The sequence below is a fragment of the Triturus cristatus genome, chromosome 3_1, assembly GCF_964204655.1.
Source record: "Triturus cristatus chromosome 3_1, aTriCri1.1, whole genome shotgun sequence".
In the NCBI taxonomy this organism is placed as follows: Eukaryota; Metazoa; Chordata; class Amphibia; order Caudata; family Salamandridae; genus Triturus; species Triturus cristatus.
Genome location: NC_140583.1, coordinates 806,525,552 through 806,551,948, shown reverse-complemented (window position 1 = coordinate 806,551,948; position 26,397 = coordinate 806,525,552). Strand labels below are relative to the sequence as shown.

The following is a 26,397-nucleotide window of genomic DNA, read 5'->3' as shown; positions in this document are numbered from 1 at the left end:
TGTATACTTGTTGCTAATGTCATGGATACCCAACAGAGCAGGGATCAAGGATCCCCATGTCTATTTTGCGATTAAGCTCTTAGCCACATTCTAGATTTATTATAGATGGGTACTGCATTCTGGGAGGTGGTGTTAAGTCAACTACTGACAATAAGCGTCACTAAACCTTTTATACCTCGGACTGGGATGAAAAATATTATGTTCCCACATGATATCAATGTAATTTTCTTTGTGAGATTTTCATTGAAGGAGAAACCTTTTTTTTTAGCAACAGCTGGCTGTGTGGATTCACCGATAGGTGTGACTGAAAGTGTATATATTAAGTTTGTAAAAGAGACATTCTGGATGTAGTAACATTACTTCCTGTTTAGATCTAATGGATTTAAGATTTTGGGTGATCAATAATTCCGTGTGTATGGGCAATTTTATCATTGTGCTGCGTAAATGATGGAGGTTGGATGACTTCATGATCATTTGTGTAAGTATGCAGCAGACTCATTGATTAAAGGCTATTTCTATAAAATATCTTATGTATACACCAGAAAAGGAGTAGGCTAATTGTGGACTTAGTGGACCAGGCAAAAGCCAGTTGCGATGGGCTTTAGCAACAAGCTACAGTGAACTATGCACCTTGATTCCAAGACTTACATTACCTTTTCAGTGGACTTGGCTAATGGCTGCTGTGCCTCGTAGTCTTTCTTAGTTTCCAGAATTTTCTTTACAAGTCCACCTGTGGACGAGAAATAAGTCACGCAGGTTTATCTTCCCTAACACAAAAGGAGAAAGACATCCTGTAGACAAACCAGTGGAAAGTGGGGAATGATGTGCTGCAGAGCTAACTGCTTTCTGCTGGTCAAAAGCTAAAATTTATAGGCCAAATTACATGTTTCTTGTATATAATAAGTTGGGGATTCCTCGGGTCATCTCCCCTACTGAGTCTGGTTAGCTTAAAGACTCCCTACAATCAGGGCTTCTTATTTCTGAATAACTATTTAGCAAAACCGTACAACCCATGCCCCAGTGTGTGTCTGGTCAGTTCAGAAACTCTGTTGAGCCACCACTTTCTCATTGCATCTAGTCAGTACAGGGACTCTCTTCCACATGCACACCCAGCCTGTCGGCTCACTTTAGGAACTCTCTTCAGCCTGGATCATAAAGGTTTAAAGGGTTATTTCAGAGCCACAAGTGTTCAAGTGGCAAAGTATTTAAGTTGGAGGACACCCCACAGGAATGCGTCAGCAAAGCACTATATTAAACCTTTCAAACATCTCTAAGTAGCAAAAAGCGAGCATCCAGAGGGCGCTCTCAGGATTTCAGTGTGAAAATAGACCATAAATGGAAGACACCCAACAACCTTCTGGGTGGCAAGGAAAACATATGCAACCATGACACATAGATTTTGCTGGGATTTACTCTGTTAGTGCTCCAGGCGTATTCATGAATTCTAGGAATAAGTCAGCACCAAGCCGGAAGTGCTCCCGGCTTAATCCTTGAATTCAGGAATAAACCAGGAGTACTACAAGAGTATGACATGGGTAATTATTTGAGAATGTGGACCACGGTGTACAGCGATAGGTCCCCATATTTCTGTGCAATAGGGTTACACTCGCTTAGTTAACAAATATTAAGTACAAGGACTCAAACTGACCGAAGACACAAACTCCAAGTGTTCCCTAGATGTTTGGGTAACAAAGGAATCATTACTGAGGACTCAACACAGATTTGATGAAAGAAAAGAAACAAAGGATTAGGATGCACACAAGAAGATTATGTTACAAACGTAAAGGCTGCCACTTGGAGATATCGGCAAGACCAAGGATAACAAAAGGTATGGTAGCCAGCAGCAAATTAAAATACAAATCTATGAAATGGGAAAGGCGGTCATATCACTCTCACCAGCACTTTCGAGGGCTTCAAAGTTCTTTCTGGTGGATGCCCAATCTAACCACAGATCACGGACCTTGTGAATATTCCCATGCACCATACTGCTTTCGGAAACTCTAGCAACAGCTTTTGCATACCAACAGATGGTGCCATCAGCCTCTGTCATAATATCAGACAAAATGGCACAGACCTGCATATAGGTTCCACCATTGCAGGCAGACATCAGTTTATTCATTGGATTTTTCCGCACTTGCAGACGTTTAACATGGCTGACAAATTGGAAACATTGACAGTGTGCAAAACCTAACTTCAGACCTTATTAACTCCACTTCGGAGAACGGCAAGGAAAGGGAGTAGTGAGATATCTTAGGTTAGCTAGAGTACTGATCAGAAACAGTGTTACTAAAATTAACTTATGCTTCTGATGAATATTTCTAACCACTGATTCCTCATCCTGTGAATCAATATCAAAGCAATGCCGCCTCCAAAGAGGTCGGTTTGTGGAGTGGATTTTTACACTTGGAAGCCCCGCACGACCAAGTGGGCAAAATAAACCGACATGAGAATTGATACAGTACAGCTAGGTGAATTTATAGAAGGATGGATGTCCATGTGCTACCTGACTAATGGCCAAAACAGGAACATCCTGAGCCAAGATCACAGTTGCAGCCTTTGCCCTGCTAGAACGAGCTCCAAGGCCTTCCGGAAATTCCTTTTAGGAGACGGCATAACTCACTTTATTCCAAAGGACAATCCATTGGGAAAGAATCTGCTTCTGAACCGCCTTTCATTTCTTCACACAGGCGGATCCAACAAGCAGTTGATTGTACACCCATATTTCCTTATTCCTTAACAATGTGGAAATTAGGAGCATGTTGTGGATCTAACCGGTGTAGCCTTTCCTCCTCAGAGGAAAGTAGCAGTGAGAAGATCACAGGGAGTATGATGTAATGTACAAGTCCTAAAAAGCAACTTGCTAGCGAAGAGGGCTGTGCACGGACACTGGACTGATGCAACAAGCACCATTGATTGCAATGAAGGAACATGGTCTTCAGAGTTAGAAGTGCCATGGTATAACTATGAAGAAGCTCAAAAGGAGCACACAAAGACAGTCAGAACTAAATTGAGATTCCAATCAGGCATGATTAAGAGGCAAAGGGAAACATGTGCAAAAGCCTGATGTTTAACAGTGCCCAAAGCAAAACTAGGCAAAAGACAGCAAGAACAAAAGGACATCAGAGGGTCAATGTGTTTCTCCTCACACCAAGTGATGAACTTGTACCAGCAGCTCCAGTAAATCAATTTTGTGGAAGCACATCAAGCAGCCAAAATGGCATTCATCACCTCTTACAGAAGAGTAGACCCTCTCACTTTGCTCTGCTCAATTTCCATACATGGAGTTGTATATTGTGGAGGTTCGGGTTTAACACCCTTTCTTGTTATTCTGACAGTAGATCGAACTGAAGAGGAAGCCTAAGTGGATAAAAGATTCTGAGGGGCAGCAAATGTGAGTTCTATACAATTCTGGCATAATTCGGGGTCACCAGAATCAGCTGTGCTTGGTCTCGAATGATATTTTTTGAGGCCCCAAGGAATCGGCAGCAGAGGCCGAAATACAAATAGGAGGCCCGAATCTTAAATATGGTGGAAGGTGTCCACTAGAGACCCTCTGGGAAGAATCTCTAGAGTACAAAAGAGAGGACGAACAAGTTACTTATCTTCGGTAATGCCTTATTTGGTAGAAACTCTATGTAGAAGCAGATTCCTTACCGCAGAATTATCCCCTGGCGTCAGACTAAATCTGGAAATGTTTTGTGAGTAGTACCCCTACGCACTGGTAGATGGCATGTCTGCTTCAAGTGGCATCATCAGCGTCGTCCATGCCACAAGTGACATGCGCAGCGCCTATATAGGCACCACCCCAGCACGTTAACATCAGTTTGTTTCCATTACTTTTCACGCCAAGAGCACGGATCCGCGAAGAACAGCGGCTACTGAAGTGTAAAACTAGGGTCCTGAAAAGGGAGCAACCCTATCCCTAGAAATCAGTTTGCAGAGCGGGGAGGATGGGTGGGTCGGTAAGGAATCTGTGGGTTGAGAGAGTCTCTACCAGATAAGGCATTAACAGAGGTAAGTAACTTATTCATCTGATAGACTTCTAGCTGCAGATTCCTTACTTTAGAATAGATATCCACGCAATACCTCCTTGAAGGTGGGTCTGCAAAGCACTTTTACACCAACAGTTCCCACAGGTTTGAATGGGTAAAGTGCCCGTACTGATGGACCCGACTGTCCAGGTAGCCAAGTCAAGTCAGGTTTATTTGCATAGTTAATTAAAACCATTGCAGAACAGTAAAACCATAAAAACCGTGCAAATACAATTGCTTAAATACAAAATTGCAACTAAAACAAATTACTGTAGCATCTCTATAGCATCCAGGTAGAATAGCATCCAGGTAGTAGTGCTTAGTAACTTAGTGTTGCTTCTTGGCCAATGCGTAGCACATTTTAATACAGAGCCCAATCCACCGGGAGATGGTCCGTCTCTGCACGGCCTGCCCTTTCTTGACCTCAACAGATCCAACGAAGAGTTGATCATCCACCCGGAACTGTTTGTGCGGTCAAGGTAGAATGACAACGCTCTTTTTGGGTCCAGCTGGTGGAGTCTCTCCTTCTCCTTTGAGGGATGAGGCAGAGCTTAAAAGGTAGGATACGTGATAAGACTGGCCTGCGTGGAACTGGGTGACTACCTTCGGCAAGAAGGATGCTCGAGTCTGAAGGACCAATTTGTCACACGATGTAAGGAGGCGGAGAAGACAGTGCCTGTAGCTACTGGGCCAGGGTAAGGATAAACAAAAGAACCTGTGAAAGGGGAGCAGAGAAAGAATCAACCTTTTTCTCAGCCCACCTTGCCATGAATTTATTCCAACATCCGGCGTATAACGTTTTGGTGGAGGGTCGCCGAGCTGCCAAGATAACATTCCAGACTTTGGGCTGAAGGTTGAAAGCTGTTGACTGTCACTGCTCCGTCTCCACACATGAAGACAAAGGGTTGATAGGTTTAGGTGGAGAACCCTCCTGTTACACAGACAGAAGATACTCCTGAAGAGGTAGCCTGATCAGACAACTGGCAGCCATGCTCAACAGCTCGAGACACCAAACTCTCGAAGCCCAGTCTGGAGCCACAAGAAGGACTTTGGACCGGTCATTCCTCATCCTCTTGAGAACTCTGGGCAGGAGTGGTATTGGCTGAAAGGCGTACAGGAGGTCTGAGTTTCACTCGAAATGAAAAGAACCTCAGAGCGAGAGCCACCTTGGAGATTCCAATGTGCCAAATTGCTGATGCTGCGCTTTCTCGGTTGTGGCGAATAGATCTAACCAAGGCTCTCGCTACTGCTGAAAGAGACCTTGCGCAACCTCCAAATGGACGTGCCATTCATGATCTGCATGGCAACTTCGGCTGAGTTTGTCCACCCTGGCCTTCAGAGAGCCCACCAGGAGTTGAATCTCCAAGGTTATGCTCTGATGTCCCAGCCATGTACAGAGGCTTAGGGCCTCTTGACAAAAGGTCCACAACTCCACCCGCCCTGTTTATTGCAGTACTACACGGCGGTGGTGTTGTCCGTGAACACCTGCACTAGCCTTCCCTTGATGAAGGGTAGAAATGCTTTCAATGCCAGCTGGATCACTCAGAGGTCTAACAGGTTGATGTGGAGTCTGGATTCCGTCGTAGACCAGAGCCCTTGGATCTACACCTCTCCCAAATGGTCACTCCAGCGAGGAGATGCTGGATTTGTGACCACTGTCAGATCTGGTTGGGGAAGGGAGAGGGTTCTGCCGCTGACCCAACTGTGGTTCGTCAACCACCACTGCAGATATTTTGTAGTGCCCTACGAGATCTGGACCATGTCGGAGAGATTTCCCTGATGCTGCACCCACTCGAACTTCAGGTCCCACTGCATAGTCAGTAGGCATGTGTCACAAGCAGGATGCATGAGGCCTAGCTGCCTCTGAGTCAGTCTCACTGAAAGCCAGGATAGAGGCTGAAATATAGGTATCATAGCGTGAATATCCTGGATTCGCTGTTCAAGAGGATAAGCCCAAAACTGTACTGCATCCAGACCAGCTCCAATTAAAGGGAGCGTTAGAGAAAAGGTCAGGTGAGACTTACGCATGTTTATACAGAACCCCAACGAATGCAGGTACTCCGCCGTAGTCTGGAGGTGGTAGACAACTGCCTGGGATGATCCCACCGTCAACAGCAATAGAGAGGAAGACTGGCACCATTGATCTCCTTAGATGAGCAGCTTCCACGGCCATCACCTCGGTGAACACCAGAGGGGCGCTAGTATGGCCAAAGGGGAGCACGGTGAACTGAAGGTGCTCGTGACCTACTATGAACCGCAGATAACGTCTGTGGGCAGACAGAATTGGGATGTGAAAATATGCAACATGCAAGTACAACGCTACCATCCAGTCTCCTGGGTCGATGGTAGACAGGAATTCAGGGAGCGCAAGCATTTTGAATTTTTCCTTTTTATAAAGAAATCTAGAGGGCACAGGTCTACGATAGGAGGAGGCCTCCGTCATTCTCGGGCACCAGAAAGAAGCGAGAATGGCAACCACGACCAACTTCTGCTGCCGGCACCCTCTCTATGGCTCCCTTGGCCAATAAAGCTGCCACTTCCTGTCAGAGTAAGGAAATATGGTCCTCTGTCAGCCTGTCGCACGTGGGTGGCTTGGGTGGAGGGGTGGTCGTGAAGGGGAGGGAGTAGCCCCTTCAGACAATCTGGAGAACCCATCGATTGGATGTTATCGAAAATCTAGTGGTGCAGGTGATGGCGTACCCTGCCTTCCCCTGGGTGCCCATGATGGTTGATGAGGTTTGGAGTCTGCAGCTGATGGGGGAGTGGTGGACTGGCCCGACCTCTGGCTGCCTGACCCACGGGGTCTGTCGATACAGCGTCCTTGGCCCAGCAGGGTCTGGGAAGCTTGTGTGCCATGGTGGCTGGGTGGGTAGAGATGCGGCTGGAAACTCCTTCCATGGCCACAAAAGGAGCTAAAGGAAGACTGGGGTTGGCGAGGGACCATGCAAAGGCTCACAGACCTGGCTGTAGCTCTGCTATCCTTGAAGTGCACTAGCACTGAGCCCGCCTGGCCTCTGAAGAGATGGGAGCCATCAAAGGACATGTCCATGAGCAAAGCCTGAACATCCCCCATAAAACCAGTCATCCTCAGCCAGGCGTGACACCGTAAGGCCACCATTGAAGAAACCGCTCTGCCTAGAGAGTCAGTCGAGTCCAGCCAACATTTGTGTCCGGCCCACATCAAATTGTGAACTTAGCTGCGTCTTTCCCATCAGCAACAGCTTGGTAGAGTATGCCCGGGCCTCCTCCGGGACCATAGGCAGCACTTGCACAACCGGGCTAGAGTAGGACGTCCGTGAGGGCTTCATTAAATGGGAGAAGCGGCTCAGAGGGAGTAACTCCCGGTTGAAGCACCTCTGTCAAGACGTTTGACTTGACAGCCACTGAGGGCAGCTGAAGGTCTAGGACCTTGGCTATCCTCCTCACCACCACTGCAAATAAGGCTCCCTCCTCCGTAGCCACGGTAGGAGGAGAGACCAAGCCAGTATCTGGGGGAGTTGTTCAGTCCACTGGTGTCTGCCAAATCCTCATACGAGGCGTCCTCATTGGGGTCTAGGGGCTGGTATTCATAAGAGTCCAGTGCCCCTCCCAATTTTTCGAGTTCTAGCTCATATGAATAGGGCTCAGACTCTGACCTGGATGGCACAGCTCCAGTCGGAGTTGACGCTGGACGACGCTCATCCGGCTCAGAGTTGAAGTCAGGAATAATAATGGGGACGTGGTCGCCTGGAGCGTCGGCAGTGGGGCCGGCGCCGAGGAAGGTCGCGGTGGATCGACTGGCGCCGGTCCGTATCGGTCTGTGGATCTAAGGGGAACAACTGGTGGCACAGGGCGAATGACCCAGCGGAAGACCAGTAGGGGCCTTTCCTGAACCCGCGAGGCCCAAAGGAGTTTAAGCAGGGAAGGGCCACCCAAATATGAGGTGTATGGGCTCATAAAATTCACAAAGTTGGCCGGGGATCGCTCCTGGAAATTTAGGGAGGCGTGGAGACGGCTCAAGGCAGGCTCAACAGCAGAGTCAGGCCTAAAGTGTTTAAGCTCCCTCGTGTCGTTGGATGACTTCGACAGATGGGGCAAAGTTGAAGACCTCTTCGACTTCTTGCTCTTCTGGTTTTTTTGTGTCGACCAGGATCAAGACTGTCGAGGCATCGCACGATGAGTAGCAAGGACCTTGAAGGACCGCTCCATCAAGACCTTTTGGTGCATGGCGCTACAATCGACGCAGTGTCATGGTCGCACATAAAGCACCAGAGACGGACAAGTTGCAGGTCCGTCACCAATATTAGTCGGTGACAGGTGCAGCAGGGCTTGAATCCAGCCTTCCTCGTGGGCATCCCTGCCTCCCCCTGGCATCCCTGCCACACCAGGAGACAAGTCTCAAAAAAGTTTCGACAACATTTAAAAAAAAAAAGATAGTCAGAAATGACTGAGGACACAGAAAGAAAAGAACTGATGTCAGCACACTGAGGCGGTGCCTACATAGCCACCATGCACTTCACTTCCGGTGTGGACAATGCCATGCGGAGCCGAATGTCGCCATCTACTGGCGCTCAGAGATACTGCTCACAAAACATTTCTAGATCCAGTCTGACGCCTCGAGATAATTCTAAAGTAAGGAATCTGTGGCAACAAGTCTCTATCAGATATTGTGTGTTTTTGAAGATAGTGAAAAGATCTACCAACGGCATGTTCCACCAAGTAAAGATATTGTCTGCCACCCTCGGTTGCCAACAGCAATCCTGATCTACAAGATGATTGCTACTGAGCTTAGCGCCATTTACATTAAGGGATTATGCCAGGAGACTCACTGTTAAACTATCTTATGACAATCCAGTCGCCACCTCAGGCTCATCGTCTCCAGATAAAGGGCATGGGACCCCATTCCACCTTGCTTGTAGCAGTAACACATGGAAATCACTTTGTGAGAGCATGGCTCGACCTGTTCTTGAAGGAAGTTAGAAATGCTCGGATAGTAAAACGGAAAGAAAGCATTATGTGATCATGCTATTCTATGGGAGAAGAGAGGCATCTGAATTCTACCTCGTCTGTATGACTGCCCCAATCTGAAGTGAGCACGTTCATCACCACTGACACCTCCGAAGAAGGAAAGGAGAACAGTCTGCTGTATGTTAGATTGGCATTTGACATTCACCACTGAAGGTCGCATGCCGCCTCCTCGGATACCCCAGTCCCCTCTATAAGGCAGGCTAGTGCGGTGCCAATAACAGTCAAAGATTTCATTGAACTACCCGCATGTGCCAGCAAATGCGGGGCACCGAAAGGATGCGAGACTCCAAAAGACCTAGCTGTCTCAGTATCATCAAGGCTGGGACAGAAGGCTCTTGCCTGAAACATTGTAATCATAGTCTAAATGGCTACTCTTGTCAAGGACGGACTCTTGTAAATGGAAATGTCCTCATGACACTCTTATTTGGCATGGCCCTAATAAAGGGAAGCCCCTGGGAATGTTGAAAATAGGTCTTGGATAATTGATGGAAAATCCCACAGTATACAATAACAATGGCAGCCTGAAAATGGTTCAGGACTAGATGAGGAGATCCAGTCTACAACAGACAGCAGCTGATCTACAGGAATAATTGCGCCCTCCGGTTGCTAAGAATGGCCTTCAGCAAGGACAAGACCTTTGTTAATACTCAAGGGGCGATACTTTCTGAGGGCTTAAAGGAGCGACATAAGGAAGTATGCATTCTGCAGGTCTAGTGAAACCATCCAGTTCTCCGGAACCAAGGCCAATAGAAACTGTGCCAGCATCATCATTCTGAACTTTTCCTTCCTGGGGGAGTAGTTCAAGACTCATCGGTATCAGGCTTCTATCCTTCTTGAAAAGCAGAAAGTATCTAGAATAGCAATCTGGTCCCCCCTCTAACTCAGGTAAAACTTCAATTGATCCTTTGGCAGGTAACATTATCACTTCTGGGGACAACCGCAGAATCTGAGCAAAAACTGGAGGGACGTGAGGCAAGGTTCACAAAAATGAGAGGGCATAACGTTGCAGAGCAATGTAAAGGACCCATGGGTACAACATTGTAGACTACTAGTGGGGTATACAATTCTGATTTTGGTGACGTACATGCCCAATTGGCTGAAAAAAGGGCTTAGCAACAGTGGGACAAGGCAAGTAGGTGGTGGAGGACTGTTAACGCTGCTGGTGACCTCTTACATATCACCGTTCCTACCACAGGAGACATAAAAGGGCTGAGAAAGTTTTGAGGCCCCACGAATAACCTTGAAACTTCAAATACTATTGGAGGGACTGGCAGGTGGACTAAAGCAGCCTCAAAGAGTGAGCTGCAGCTCTGCCACCCTTGAACCGTTCTAGAGTAGAATCAGCCTTCTCAACAATAATGCTCCATCAAAAGGCCTATCAATAGGCAAGGCTTGGTTGGTGTTCAAAAATCATATCCAATGCATCTAAGCATGGTGTCTGATGCTCTGTATCTGTGCTATCCAGGCTGGTACTCAAAACATACTTCAATGCATTTTGGCCACCCTGTATCATCTGTGCAAATTAACTACGGAAGTCTTCAGACAAAGGTGGCAAAATCTTGTTTGCCATGTCCCAGATGGCTTGGACGTAGTGACCGCAGACACAAACTGCTCTTAGGGATTGGAGCACCAGCCTAGCCAATAAAATACTCATTTACATAGTGTATATTTTCTTCAATTCTCTGTCTAGTGCAGCAGTGGGGAAATAATTTGGATTGACTGGTAGAGGCCTGAATTATAAGGCTCTCTAGAGTAAGATGCTGCTTCTGGAAAATTGGATCGCCTGAATAAAGTCCATGCCTTCTGGCAATCAGGCAACTGACTAGCAGGGTCAAAAGGATTGGACCAGGCCAACAGTTAAGGGTCTCAGTTAAACTGTTTCGACAACAAGGGCTCTGAAGTGGAAGGCTTATGTCGCAAAATTTCTGCCTGAAAACTAACCCTAGTTTCTGGTCTAGGCAACTGCAATTCTAGCACCTCTGTGGCTTTTGGTACTACCACTTCAAAAGTAGCAATTTCTTCGGTAGGGGCCCTTACTGGGAAATTCAATTCTGTCTCTTGTGAAGTGTAGAAACCACTAGTGTTTTCTAGGTAAATTGGTCTGCCTCCTCATCGCAGTCTGTATTGTGGGGAACATTTTCAATACCCTGAAGAGTATCAGAGTGAGAGGCAAAGAGGACCTACATCCTCCTGAAATACTGCCTGCAGGGCAAGGGGACAGGAAGAGTATTCCTCATAATGAGGTCGCGCTATGGTGATGATATTGCACATCATACAGCTCACCCTAGCCAAAGTCAGTTCCAGATGTACAAGTTACTACTTGTGTAACCATATATCTGTAAGAGACATTAGTTAGTGATAGATTACTTACTTTAGAATATTCCCCAGGCGTCAGTCTGGATTCGTAAAGTTTTCTGCTTAGCAGTACCCCTGCGCGCCAGTAGGTGGCGCCGTGCGGCTCCGCGCTGGGATGACGTCACGGAGGCTACTTAGGCGCCACCCATGCGCGCCGACGTCAGTTCTGTACACAACTTTACGCGCCGAAACGCAGTCATGCGAGAAACTGACCTTTGGTGCATAAAACTAGGGCCCTAAAAGGGGGTGACCTTAACCCTAGTAACCAGTTCGCAGAACGGGGAGGATGGGTGGGGCGGTAAGGAATCTATCACTAACTAATGTCTCTTACAGATATATTGTTACACAAGTAGTAACTTGTGCATCTGAAAGAGACACGTTAGTGATAGATTCCTTACCTTAGGATAGATACCCCAGCAATACCAACCCCGGTGGTGAACCGCGAACAGGATTACACCAGAAAGTCACAGAGCACAGAACGGCCAAAGAAGTGGTCTCTCCGGACCTGACTGTCAAGGCAGTAGTGCTTGGTAAACGTGTGCAGCGAGGCCCACGTAGTTGCCTGACAAATATCCTGCAAGGGGACACCGCGTCCCAAGGCAGTAGTGGCTGCAGATGCCCTGGTCGAATGGGCACGCAGTCCCACAGGAGGCTCCTTCTTGGCCAAGAAGTAACAGGCTTTGATGCACAGAACGACCCACCGGGAGATAGTCCGTTTGTGCCCAACCTCTTTTGGCACCCACGTAGCCAACAAAGAGCTGATCATCCACACGGAACTGCTAAGTACGCTTCAGATAGAATGCAAGCACACGTTTTGGATCCAGACGGTGGAGCCGCTCCTCTTCACCGGAAAAAAGGTGGGCAAAGTGATAGTCTGCCCGATGTGGAAGGGCGTGACAACCTGTGGCAAGAAAGAAAGACGTGTCCTCAGAACCACCTCGTCCGGATGAACAGAAAGGAAAGGAGGTTTGGAAGAAAGAGCCTGGAGCTCACTCACTGTTCTGGCAGAGGTGATAGCTACCAGGAAAGCCGTCTTGAGAGTAAGAAAACGTAAGGGACAGTTATGAATGGGCTCAAAGGGAGCGCACATCAGAAAAGTCAAGACAAGATTCAAGTCCCACTGAGGCATTATGAAGGGCACAGGTGGGAACGTATGCGTAATGCCCTTAAGAAAACGGTTAACAACCGGGGACTTAAAAAAAAAAGGCTGATCTGGAAGCCGTAGAAAGGCAGAGATGGCCGGAAGATAACCTTTAAGAGTGCCCAGAGCAGAGCCCTGCTGGGCCAAAGAGAGAAGGAACAGAAGAACCTCAGAAAGAGGGGCAGAAAGGGGATCCACAGTCTTAGCTGTGCACCATGCCACAAATCTGTTCCACCTACAGGCGTACACCGGTTTAGTGGAGGGACGCCTGGCTGCCAGGACGACATCACAGATTTCGGGAGGAAGATCGAAAGGTTTCAACTGTCGCCGCTCAATCTCCAAGCATGGAGGTGGAGGCTGAACAGGTTCGGGTGGAGGACCGTCCCCTGCTGCTACGACAGAAGATTCTCCCGAAGAGGCAGACGGATCGGGGGATCGATGCTCATACTGAGTAGCTCGGGATACCATACTCTTCAAGCCCACTCCGGAGCCACAAGAATAACCTGGGCCCGGTCGCGCCTGATCTTCTTCAGCACTCTGGGCAGAAGTGGTATAGGCAGAAAGGCGTACAACAGACCGCAGCTCCACTCGAGACGAAAAGCGTCTCCGAGCGAGTGCCGCCTTGGAAATTCCAGCGTGCAGAACTGATGACATTGCGCGTCATCTTCGGTGGCGAATAGATCTAACCAAGGCTCTCCCCATCGCAGAAAGAGACCTTGCACCACGTCCAAGTTCAAGTTCAGACGCCACTCATGATCCACCATGCACCGGCGGCTGAGTTCGTTCGCCCTTGCGTTCAGAGAACCTGCCAGTTGTTGAACCACCAAGGTAATGCCTTGATGTCCCAGCCACATCCAGAGGCACAGAGCCACCCCGCCCTGTTTGTTGCAATACCACAAAGCGGAGGTGTTGTCTGTGAACACGTGCATTACACTTCCCCAGACAGAGGGAATGAATGCCTTCAGTGCAAGCAGGATCGCCCGCAGCTCCAAAAGGTTGATATGGAGCCGGGACTCCGCTGGAGACCAGAAGACTCTGATCTCCTCCTCTCCCATGTGACCTCCCCAACCCAGGAGGGACGCATCCGTCACTACTGTGTGCTCCGGCTGGGGAAGGGAGAGGGATCTGCCATTGACCCAATCGCGATTCGTGAGCCACCACTGCAATTGCCGTGCAGTGCCCTCCGAGATCTGGACATGATCGGACAGGTTGCCCTGATGCTGCGCCCACTGGAACTTCAGGTCCCACTGCAGAGCTTGCATATGCCACCGGGCATGCAGCACCAGCAGGATGCAGGAGGCCATCAGGCCCAGAAGCCGGAGGGTCATCCTGACTGAAACTCAGGATAGAGGCTGAAAAAGCGGAACCATAGCCTGAATATCCCGGACTCGCTGTTCGGGTGGATAAACCCGAAATAGCGTCGAATCCAGAACCGCTCCGATGAAAGGGAGCTTCTGAGAGGGACTCAGGTGCGAGAACCCCAGCAGATGCAGGAGGTCGGCCATAGTCTGGAGGTGGGAGACAACTGCCTGGGGCAAGCCCGCCTTCAACAGCCAGTCGTCGTGGTAGGGGAAGACTGACACCCCTGACCTGCGCAGATGAGCTGTGACCACCGCCATCACCTTCGTGAACACCCGAGGGGCGCTGGTAAGGCTGAAGGGGAGCACGGCAAACTGAAAATGCTCCTGGCTTTCCGTGAACCGCAGGTAACGCCGGTGGGCCGGCAGGACGGCAATGTGAAAATAAGCATCCTGCAAGTCCAACGTTACCATCCAGTCTCCAGGGTCCAGGGCAGACAGGACCTGAGCCTGAGCCTGAGTCAGCATCTTGAACTTCTCGTTCCGGAGGAAGCGATTGACGTCCCGGAGGTCCAAGATGAGGCGCAGGCCCCCCTTATCCTTCTTGGGGACCAGAAAGTAGTGGGAATAGCAACCACTCCCTACTTCCTGATTGGGAACATACTCGATGGCCCCCTTGGCCAGGAGGGCCGTGACTTCCAGACGGAGAAGAGCCAAATGATCCCCCGACATGCGGTGGTACCGAGGTGGCATGGCTGGAGGGGAGGACAGAAAGGGGAGCGAGTAACCTTGGCAGATTATCTGCAGTACCCACTTGTCCGACATAATCTCACGCCAAGTGGTGGAGGGGGAGGTGAACCCTGCCACCCACTGCGTGGGGTGCCCCCTGAAGCTCCAATTAGGAAGATTTCGAGGCGGAAGCAGCGGGGTGGAAGTGGACTGCCCCACACGCTGGTTACCAGACCCGCCCCTGCGGAACCCACGTCCGCGGCCTTGCTGAGGCTGGTTCTGCACAGGCTTGCTGGAAGAGCGCGCCTGGGTACCCCTGCCCTGACCACGAAAGGAACGAAACTCCGTCGTGGCCGGGTTTTTCGAGGAAAGACCCAAAGACTTGGCCGAGGCATGAGAGTCTTTAAAGCACTCCCGGGCATTGTCAGCCTTATCACCAAAGAGGCGGGAGCCATCGAAGGGCATGTCCATGAGCGAGCTCTGGACATCGGGTGAGAAGCCAGTGGAACGCAACCAGGCGTGGCGCCGCATCACCACCGTCGTAGAAATCGCCCTGCCCAATGAATCAGTGGTGTCCAAACCACACCTGATGGCAAACTTCGCCGCATCCTTGCCCTCCGCAATCGCTTGGGAAAAGACAGCCAGGACCACCTCAGAGCACTGAGGCAGAACCTCTGCCACCGAATCCCACACTGCGTGGGAGTAACGGCCCAATAAGCAGGCGGTATTAACCAACCTCAACCCCAAAATTGCGGAGGAGAACAACCTCTTGCCATATTGGTCCAGCCTCTTAGAGTCCTTATCCGGCGGAGCCGAGGGAAAGGCACTCTGCGATGTCGAGGCCTGAATGAAGAGGCTCTCAGGCATGGGGTAAGTGGTCAAGAAGGCGGGATCACCAGGCACCGGGCGATGACGCCTAGCGACGTTCTTATCCACCGGCGCCCCCGAGGCCGGCCGCAACCAAGTACCCAAGAGGACTTCGGTAAGGGCCTCATTGAAAGGGAGCAGCGGCTCGGACGACGTAGACGCCGTCTGGAGCATCTCCGTAAGGAGGTTGGTCTTAAGGGCCACCGTAGGGAGGTCGAGACGGACAGTCTCCGCGGCTCGACGCAGCACCACAGTGTAGGAAGCGCCCTCCTTCATAGTAGGCGGAGGCAAGGCAAATCCCGGGTCAGACGACACATCAAGTTCACCCGCATCTTGAAGGTCATCCACTCAACCCTGGTCGGAGTCACACTGCCACGCAAGGTGGTCCTCGGAGCCGTCCCAGTCCTCATCCGGCTCCGGGGTAGAAGGAGCTGGTCGCGGCGGCAGGACTGGAGCCAGAGAGGGGGCCAGCGCCACCGGGAGCGGCGCCGGCCGGGGCCGAACTGGAGCCGCATCCCAATGAGGATCCCAGGTAGGAAAAAAATGGCCCGAGAACCGAGGCAGGGGCGGGATAAACGGCACCCAGTGCGGCGCCTGTGGCGGCACTGGGGCCAGAGCCAAGGGCAGCACCGGAGCCAGCAGCGTTGCACCTTGTGGCGCCGGGGCCGGAGCCGTGGGCGCTGGAACCAGTGGCTTCGGGGCTGGCGCCGGAGGCGGTGCCGCCGGGTCAACAGGATCTGGACACGGGGCCGCAGGGCCCACAGGCGCGCCGGTGGGAGCCCGAGGCCTAAACAGGCGGTCCAAGGCAGCAAGAAACTCTTTCCGCTGTTCGGGAGTTGCCGACGGACCCGGGTATAGCGGGTAGGCCGCGGGACTCCCAGGCTCCAGAGGAGCCGCAGGGGCAGAGCCCCTGTCCCCCACGTCCGCCTCCGGGGAGCGACGAAGGGACGTCGGAGAGTCAGCACACTTCTTCGACTTCTTCTTATGGCGTCGCTTACCGGAATCTGAAGGTGAAGACTTAAGAGTCCAAGGAGCGACGGCTGCAGTCCCGCGAGCGGACCCGCGAATGGCCCCTAGACCTGGAGCGGCGGTGAGAGGAGTGCTGGACCTCCAGCAACTTCAGGCACCGCTCCCGTAATGTCTTCGGGGCCATGGCACGGCAGTTCCGACAATCCCGGGAGTCGTGGTCGTTCTCCAGGCAGTAATCATGGGGGTCTGCCACCGACATATTACGGTGGCACGACCCGCAAGACTTAAAGCCGGGTATCCCTACGTGCACCAGCAGACAAGAGAAGGAGACAAAAAAGTCTCAAAAAAGTGGTCAAAAAATGACCGAAGTACGTGCTCAATCCGGATCTGCGCTTTCGGCGCGGAAAAAGAAAGAACTGATGTCAGCGTGCATGGGTGGCACTTAAGTAGCCTCCGTGAAGTCATTCCGGCGTGCACGATGCCAGTGACAGGCGCGTAGCCGCACAGCGCCATCTACTGGCGCGCAGGGGTACTGCTAAGCAGAAAACTTTCTGAATCCAGACTGAAGCCTGGGGAATATTCTAAGGTAAGGAATCTATCACTAACATGTCTCTTTCAGATCTGCAATTCAAGTCAGGGCAGACGTCAGTAATTGTACTTCTGGAGCCAGGTATATAGTGGATAAAGAAAAAACACATAGACCTGTAACAAAGGAGTTGAAGCACAGCGTGGTGCAGAAAGTGGACCAGGGAGTTGCACAGAGTGGCCAGTTGATGTGGAGGGCCGGCCTACCAACAGAAGCCCATGTAGAGGTCCTGATGGATCTATGGTGCCTGGAAGCACATCAGATGGATCCAAAACCATCTTTAAGAGCTGCAGAATATTGAAGGCTGCAATCTTTTGTGGAGTCAAAGATGACCACGGATCAGAGTTAGGTGTCAGAGTCAAACCTGTAGAGTACCCACTAAGAGGTGTCCCAATAGAACAAAAGCGTCAAAGGGACAAGGAGTCCAGGCTGCACTTTTTGCGTTTTTTCTTCACGTAATATTTTAATTTCATCTTGAACTCACCCAAAGATGGTGAACAGAGCAGGATCGGGAATGGCCTTATTTCTTGGAATGTGACCTACCTCATTTCTTGTATTCGGTGATGTGGAGTTTAGAATCCTGCTTCGCCATTCTCTTCTAGTGCATCAGGAAGTATTTGCTGCCGGACTTCAAGACATGTTTGGTGCTGAGACACCAAAGAAAAATGTTATGCGGGTCCCTAACGGATATCTGCTTACATTAAGTGCAGTATGGTTTAAACCCTGTTGTTTCAGGGTACGACATACCTTTAACAGTGTCAAAACAGTTTATACTAGAAAACTCAAAATTCTTGATCGGAGTAAAAGTGTGCTGAAAAAGAGGAACTTTTGTCAGCATGCAAAGGGGTGGCGCTTACACGTGGCTCCGCATGTCATGTTACAAATTAGGAAATGATGTAACCCGCCGGGGTGCAGAAGCTATTGCAAGTTTCTGAATCCAGACGGGCATCTGTGGAGAGCCACAATTTGGCAAATCTGCTGGTAAACGTATCTATCTGATGATACAATAGAGCTATCGGCCCTAAGGGTGGAGGAGCTGAACTATAACTGACAAGAATACAATTAACAAGAGTAAATAAATATCTACACTCCCAACCAATCCCCATCAAAAAGTCTGGATTTGCAGAAAGCAGTGAAGTCCACTCTCATTTAGGAGCCTTTGCCTCCACCCGAATGAGTTAAAATTTGCAACTAACAGTAAAGAAGCATATTTGCATTCAGGACCTCATACTCATCCGTTGTTCACACCAATAAAAATACTTTTTTATGCACAAAAGAATGCAATGGACTTACGAAGCTCTAGGGATAAAGTCCAACGTATACAGTGCCCATGCAGAAATAAATGTCAATGGGAAATGGACTAATCAGGCAGCAATGACAACGCAAACAAAACTTTTCAAATGATGTACGATTGCGGTCCCTACTTTTTGGGGCAATATTTGAAATGAAAAGTATGGTGTTAATAAATGTCTTCAATCCACTGTGATGATTAGTAGGACCCGAGTAAATGACTGTAGGTATTGAACGACTAACTCTGCTCACCGATAGGTGGCCTATTCTGATACTACGAAAGGAACCTTTATAGCCACCAAAGGTTGCGTGCACCATTCTGCTCTATTGCCTGGCTATCTTTTAGCAAATTCTGAAAGTATGAAAGATTTGATTATAGAAGAACCATCTCTATGGGGCTATCAGATGCCCTCATTCATTACAGAACAGGTAACCACACAAAAAATAACTTTTCTTACACTTGTGATAGCTCAGAGCACAGCATAACAAAACATTATATTACAGCCCTGCTAATGACAAACACATGCCTACAACACAACCAGTTCTATATGTAAACCAGATGACGGGTTGAGACAGGTGACTAATGTCACACTTTCCTGAACCTCTTCGGGGGACTAAGTTACAAGAATGCTGTGCCGGTGTAGCATTCCCTCAGATTTGAAGAATTTGCATAAAGGGCTGAGAGGGATGGAGGTGCTCTAGGAGCAGAAGTTTTAAATGTTGAGACCCACTTTTGAAATCCCATTAGAATGAAAGTGCAGCAGTCTAGGGATTGAAATAATACATCACAATAACACTGATTTTGATTCAGTGAATGAGCTGGTTAAATAAAATGACTTATCAGGATGCCATTCTCATCTTGTCCATAAGAGCCTAATGATGGCATGGTACTTATTGCCATAACAGAGTGACTAGGTCCATGCATGACCAATCTGTGCACCTAGAGCACCAGTGAATGGTGCTCAAAGGACTCGGCACAAACCACCAGATTCTCAATTATAGTATTGACAATGAAACACCGGTGGTTCTATAGAAAAAAAACATTTAGAAAAAGGCAAAAAAATTATTCGAATTTTCACAGGAAAAAGAGGGTTATAGTTTGAAAAGGCCTCCATTCTGGAATGGTGCATGTGATAATGAGGTTGGGGTATGATTTCATGAAGTTCAGGATGAGGTAACAAGGGATTAGAAAGCTCTTTGTCGAGGGACAGGTGATTTAGCTGCCCATGTAAACAGATGTTATGCAGGGAAAAGGCTTCAGAATGCAGTATTTTAACCAATGACCTGCATACTGGAACAGCAATTTATGAGGCTGAAGAAGAGAAGATGCTTCTAAAACATTTAAAATAAACTCAACAAAATGAAGGAGGGGAGGGGGTTCACAGCCAGGCACACAACATCTAGCCACAAACTCAAAATCAAATTGAAAACTTCTCTTCAGGCGTCTAACCTTGCAACTCACCCACTCCACAATACTGTAGACTGAATGTCAGCTCACAGAATAAGGCTGTGCTCTCAACACACTGCGCCACGCACACACCATGCCTTACCGTGCTTCTCGTCCCCATCCAGTTCCACGGCAGGGTCCTGCAAATACAAAGCAAAGGCGCTTTTTAGGAATTCCACAATATTTACATGCCTGGAGAAAGGAATCTTGTACTGATGTCTGGGTAAAGTACATATGTGTACTTCTTCATTTCTAGATTTTGTAACACAGCTAGTTTTCAGCACGTGGTGATATAGAAATTACTAATAAACACAAATGTATACATTTGTGACTGTGACAGAGAGAGACGGACACTGGATGCCATGGTGTGCCTTCACCATGGACACTCTGTTAAGGCAATAATGGATGACCTATGGCGAATGATGGCTATGGAGCGGTCAAGAGCCTTGGTGCTCCTTGACCTCACCACAGCCTTCGATACAGTTCATAAAATACTATTTACCAGATTAATAGACTGTGATATCAAAGACTGGCTGAAAGCCTTTCTGATCAATAGACCTTAGTGATAGTGAACCCTCCCTATAGTGGAGATCAACAGAGTGTGGCGTACGCCAGAGGTCCATTGTGCCCCCCTTCAATCTGTACACTGTACCCCTGGCGTTTCAGTTACATCAGACCGGGTTCTCATTTTATATGTAAACAGTGTCTTAGCCACTCCTCCGGTAGCTGGCATCCAAACTGTTGCTAATCCTGGACTCCAAGCCCATGTCACCAAAGTTGCTTCTACCGCTTGAAATGCTTGAAAAACATATTTTTGTTTTTAGGCCAGGAATTAAGGGCACTGATGATTGTGGCATTAATTCAATCGCATCTAGAACATGGCAATGCTTTATTCCCAAATGCCCCTAAGAGCCTACTTGCTCAAATGCAACTTGTGCAGAATGCAGCATCTCCTCTACTGTGTGGCTTTAGGAAATATGATAGCATTTCACCCACCCTTAAAGCTTTGCACTGGCTATCAGTGCACAGACGCATTATTTAATTTTTTTTAACTATATGGTGCACAAACAGTCCTCTAAAAGCCCCTAATTCATGGCAAGTACATCTTCTTTGTATGTGCCATATAGGTCCCTGTGTTCCAAGAATACATTTTTGCTTCAAGTACCAAAAGTCAAACCAGTTACCTTTGGGGATAAATCCGTTTCAGTCACCGATGCAACAGTATGGAACATCTCACCCCTCCTTCTGACAAATGAACCTTCACTACTACACTTCAGAAAGTCATTCAAAACATTTCTTTTGGGTACTTATTCTCTCCTCACTTCTTCACGTACTTGACCAATAATGATCAACAAGTGCTTTTTCACTGTTCAATTGCTCGAGCATCAAGAAACTTTGGTAGTCGTGCGCTAAACAAATACTGGCTAACATGATGGTAACTTTAAGCCCTCTCAATCCTTAAATCACCCTGGCTCAACAATAAGTTTAGGAATATAGTGTTCACTGTTAGCTACCCCAAATCAGAGAGGATATGAAGTGGCACCTGGAAACCATCAGGAACACACGATTTGTACTTCGTGAGGGACAGAGAGGGGGAGAGAGTACACAGAGAGAGAGAGAGAGAGAGAGAGAGAGAGAGAGAGAGAGAATGTGATTTAGATGTGCCAACCATCTATAAGGTGTTAAAAAGCAGTAACATAACTGAGATGTGATGAGAACGTTTAAAATTAAGCTAAGAATTGCTGGGTCAAAAATGGTTTCAGCCATTGTCATTGTCCATGTAGTAGCGCTTGAAGAAAATATGACTTATTGGGCACGCAGCATGAGGCCACTAAGCAAAATGTTTTTATTTTTAAACCCCACTTGATCCAAGCTAGGAAAACTGCAGGCCAAAGCCCATTTACTCCAGTAACCTGAACATGAAAGGCCATTTATCAGCCGTGGCCCATGCAGGTAAGAGCGGTGGGGCCGGGTGGATGGGCATTTGACAGACGACCACGAGGGAAAATTAAATAAATAATTAATTTTACCTAGTCATCCTCTGTCGAAATCCCCCCCCCCCCCCCCCGAATCCTTCCCAGCCCCACCGCTCTTACCTGCACTGGCTGCGGATGCCATTTATTATGCAGAATGTGTACAGTGGTCAAAGAGCGGTAATGCCAACTTTTACCCACTAAGAATGTGTGCAGCATCCAGGTTCCAATCCATCGTATCTGAGAGTTTTACACCAATGTTTGTTTAAAACTGAAGGGGCCCACAAGAAATGATTAGAGCATCTGTCAGATCAACATTTTGACGCAGATAATCCAGTAAGATGAATAGGGCAGTTACAACGAAGGAAACTATGGTATGATCCAAGCATTTAGAATAAATTAACTATATAAACTGCGATAGAGTCCTATTCTATCATGTTTAATTCTAAAATCATATAGCATGAATGGATAAGAAGTTGAAATTCAATACTTTACTTTCATGCACTTACCCTTGAAAACTTAAATTTTCAAATTCTGTAGGGCTCCTAAATGGGGGCATGCCTTTTAAATACTCTCTCATCTCAAGAAGGACCACAATGAAAATACGTGTTATTTATTTACAAAGAATATTTGCAATAACAAGACAGCTGGAATAGCACAACATGTTTCTGGGAAATTGTAGCTCTAACAGAAAAATATATACTTCTTTGGTCACTCAGGGCCAAGATGACTACAAACGCCAGGCAGGTACATTGACCTCAGCTAAAAGGCAGAAGGGAGCACTTCAAGACTGCTTGAATCACTTTGAAGAGATCTTCACTATGCCAAGATCAATAGAATGTATCCATCTATTTAATTCCTTAGAGTCACAACCCTTGAATCCAAAATAGGATGAAGAACCAGAAAAGGAAAAGAAAACTGAGTGGGAAAACATTTGGCAAGACCAGCTCTGTCAATTCAAGCATTGGCTATAAGGTGCTGTGCATTAGCCAAGGTATGCACGGAAGCCCAAGTGAAAGTCATAGAGAGCTCAAAAGGGGAACCTTTTTTGATAAATGTAGCAGAAGAGTAGGGTCTGTTTAGGCCACTGTAGTATAAAGCATAAGGTCTCAAAGACACATAAGCAAGTACTTTATTAGAAAGACCATGTCACAAATCCAAGTTCAAAAAGCACTATTGCAAAGTTCACTTAATGACATCAAGCTCAGGAGAGAGCGCGCGGCCAAGATGGCTGTGCCTGCGTGAAGCTCCCGAGCAACGGAGCCGTTCTCCTCTGATTCTCCTGCCCGGGGTGTGCTGCGGGGCTGCCGAGGCTGCCTGCTCCTGCCCGTGAGGCCCCGGCGCTCCTGTGGGGCCTGAAGTGAAGGCGGGGGCGGCCTCTGCCTGCGTGCTGCCCCCTTGGGGACCTGCCTGGCGAGCGGTGCGGGGAGCGCTGGAGGCGGCGTCCGGCCACGGGAATCACCCTACGCCGCGGCCTGCCACGAGGCGGCTGGGCCGCGCGGCGAGGTGCAGACCGTCAGCGGGAGGACTGGGGACTCGCGAGGGACTCCCCTGCAGCGACGGTACACATGATGTCTGGTGATCGGCTGTGTCGTGCTGACGATCGTCTACGTCGTGACCCTGCCTGTCTCAGCACACCGAGCCTGCAGGAGCCTGCCGCGGTGGATGGCGGTGACGGCCATGACGGCCGGAGGCGATGGAGGCGGACATGGAGCCTGCGGCGCCCGGGAGCCCGGTGAGTGACCTGGTGTGGCGGACCCCCCTCTGGGTGTGAGGCTGTGGACGGGCACCTGGTGAGCGCCTGGCTGCTGCCCCTTGGGGGCGAAGCGGATTGTTGTGGTGGCGGAGGCGACCCTGGCGGCCGTGCTGTGGCCCTACAAACTGCACCGATCGGCCGGGATCAGGGTGAGGAACCTGGGGAGCTGACCGCTTGCCTGCTGCTGGACGCGTTGGGGTGGCCGTTGCGGACTCGGCGGAGTGCGGCCTGGAGGACCTTGGCTACCGGTTGCCCACGGCTCGCGGCGCACCTCCCCCGCCGGCGGCGCTGCCCCGCGCCCTGACACCCCTGGCGCTGGCCCGACTCGTGGCAGTGGGACTGGGCCCCTTTGATAACAGCGTCTGGAGGTGCCTGGAGCCCCGGTCGGCCTCGTGCACCACTGAGCCCTCTGAATGCCATCGGCGCAGCAACTGGCCATGGGGCGGCTTCGGAACAAGCAGGCCGAAACCAGGCTGAGGGCGGACGGCCCTGACGCGACGCCGGGGCGCTCTGCTGGGACTGTGGCACCGCCTGCATCGACCCTGGAGGCCAAAATGGACGCCATGCTGGCAGCGGTCGACCGACTGGGCAACACGCTGGAACAAACTCGAACCTCCCTGGAGTCCCGGATTGACAAAGTCACGGTTGACTTCACCTTGCTCCACGCCAACCATCGCAAACTGGTGGACACCGTTGCCGGTCACAGTCAGGCGCTACAGGACGTGCAGCCGATAGTGCGCAATCACTCTGCCACCTTGCAGGACCTGATAGACCGCGTTAACACTCTCGAGGACCGTGCGGAGGCTGCGGAGGGCCGCTCTCGGCGCCAGAACATACGAGTCGTGGGCCTGGTGGAGGGCGAGGAAGGGCGACGACCAGAGCAGTTTGTTGAAGATTGGTTGCGGGACATCCTGCCCCCAGGAGTGCTCTCCCCACAGTTCGTGGTGGAACGGGCGCACAGAGTACCGATGCAAAGGCCTGTCCCTGGAGCCCGGCCGCGTCCTTTCCTGTTTCGCCTCCTCAACTACCGGGACCGGGACGTGATCCTCCGGGAAACAAGGAAAATGGGTGCCCTGACCATAGGGGGTGGCACAGTGATGCTGTTCCCGGATTACACTGCGACCGTTCAGAAGCGGAGGAGCAACTACCTGGAGGTGAAACGCCGGCTCCGTGAACTGCACATCCAATACTCGCTGCTGTTCCCCTCGCGCCTCAGGGTGGTCACGAAAGATGAGACACGTTTTTTCGATGCCCCGTCTGATGTCTGGGACTGGCTGGAGGAAACGGGCCAACATGGTGGCCCCGGGGCCCGTGGTGCGTAGGGAGAAAAGGCTGAGACGACAGAGGCAGAGGGACCGACGTGGTGGGATGGGGCCGAGTCCCCCGGCGGCCCCGAGTCCGGAGAGGATGCGTGTGGAGCGGCTGGAGGCTCTTGAAGCGGTGGCCACTCTGGGGTCTGTGAGCAGCCAGGGGGACGTGGCGGCTCGCATACACAGTGACACTGAGACTGACCTGTCCTCCTCCCCGTCCATCATGATTCCGGACGACCAGGTGTTGCCAGAGGTGACCCCCCAGACAGCCGACCTTCTGGGGTGAACTCTTGTTTGATTGCACTGTGTCCACTGCAGGTACCCCGAGGTGATGGGTGGGTTGCTGCGGACTACTCTTGGGGGAGGGGAGCTCTCTGCCTCTGTTGCCTCCTGGATTGTGGTTTTGTGGCTCTGTATGCTTCCATGACTGAGCAGGTTGGGGTGCTGCGGGGGTCGCGGGGCTGGAGGGGCAGTGCGGGTCCCCTTGCGCACGAGCCGGGGTTGAGGGTCCGGGCATGTTTTGGTCACAGGGGAGCGGGGTGGTGGCGATTTCCACACACACTCCTCTGGGGAGCGGTTGAGCGATTGGCAGCCCTACAGGCACACGAGGCTCTGACGGGGGTGACATGGGGCTCTTGCAGGCCAGGACCAACGGTATTGCTCTTTAGCCCCTCACTAACCCATCTTTGATCTGGTAGTTCACAGGCGATTGAGCCTTACATGTTTGGACGAATGCCCGGGTTTGGGGTTCGCCCTTGCGGTTATGGAGTTCCTTTTGTTAATATTATCTTTACTTTTGCCTCTTTGCATTCTGCAGTTCTCTCACACATCATGTTCTTGCAGCAGGCGGTCTGGGTAACAGTACTCCTGGTCTCCCCTCCTTCCCCCGGCCGGCCCACTTCGGCCTGTGGGCCTAGTGTTGTCCGCACTCTACACCGATGGCTGACACTGCAATAGTCACATGGAACATTAGAGGCATGCACACACCGGCCCGCCGATACTCTGTTTTTGCCTACCTACAGAGGCACAGGATAGGGGTGGCCCTTCTCCAAGAGACGCACATGACACGGCCGGAGTTGGACAGGCTGCGCACCCGGTGGAGTGGACAGCTTTTTGGGACCACATATTCTGCGCATGCTCGGGGTACGTTGGTTTGGGTACGGGCGGGCACACCCTTCACATGCTCCGAAGTAGTGCTTGACCCTGCTGGCCGATACACCTTGGTGCGGGGGAGGCTCAACGGACACTCTGTGCTCCTAGGATCCATCTATGCCCCGAACGTTGAACAGCCGTCGTTCCTTGACCACCTCTCGGAGGCCTTGACCCCGTATGTGGGTCTTCCCTGGTTGCTGGGTGGGGACTTTAACGCAGTGCTGGACACGAGCCTTGACAGATCCTACCCGCCACTCCATAGCACACAGGCAGTCTCGAATGCGAGGAACCTTACTGATTGGCTGTCACGGTGGGCCCTTCATGACGTCTGTCGCACCTTACATCCCACTGACCGGCTCTATTCATATTATTCGGCGGTGCATGACCTTCACGTCCGCCTCGACAAGGTGGTGAGCTCTCCGTCGCTGGACCCTTTGATAATCCAGATGGACTACCTGGGCCGGACTCACTCTGACCACAATCCTC

General features: G+C 50.3%; 1 protein-coding gene across 10 annotated transcripts in view; it reads right to left on the bottom strand.

Moving 5' to 3' along the window:
* IFT54 (intraflagellar transport 54) overlaps positions 1-26,397 on the bottom strand; it is a 543,753-nt gene that overhangs the window by 39,139 nt on the left and 478,217 nt on the right. For all 10 annotated transcript variants that reach the window (XM_085645129.1, XM_085645127.1, XM_085645123.1 and 7 more), the window contains 2 exons: positions 19,824-19,860; positions 654-730 (listed from right to left, as the gene is read on the bottom strand). In XM_085645129.1, the coding sequence (XP_085501255.1) occupies positions 654-730; positions 19,824-19,860 (114 nt within the window). The remainder of the gene's footprint in view (positions 1-653; positions 731-19,823; positions 19,861-26,397) is intronic.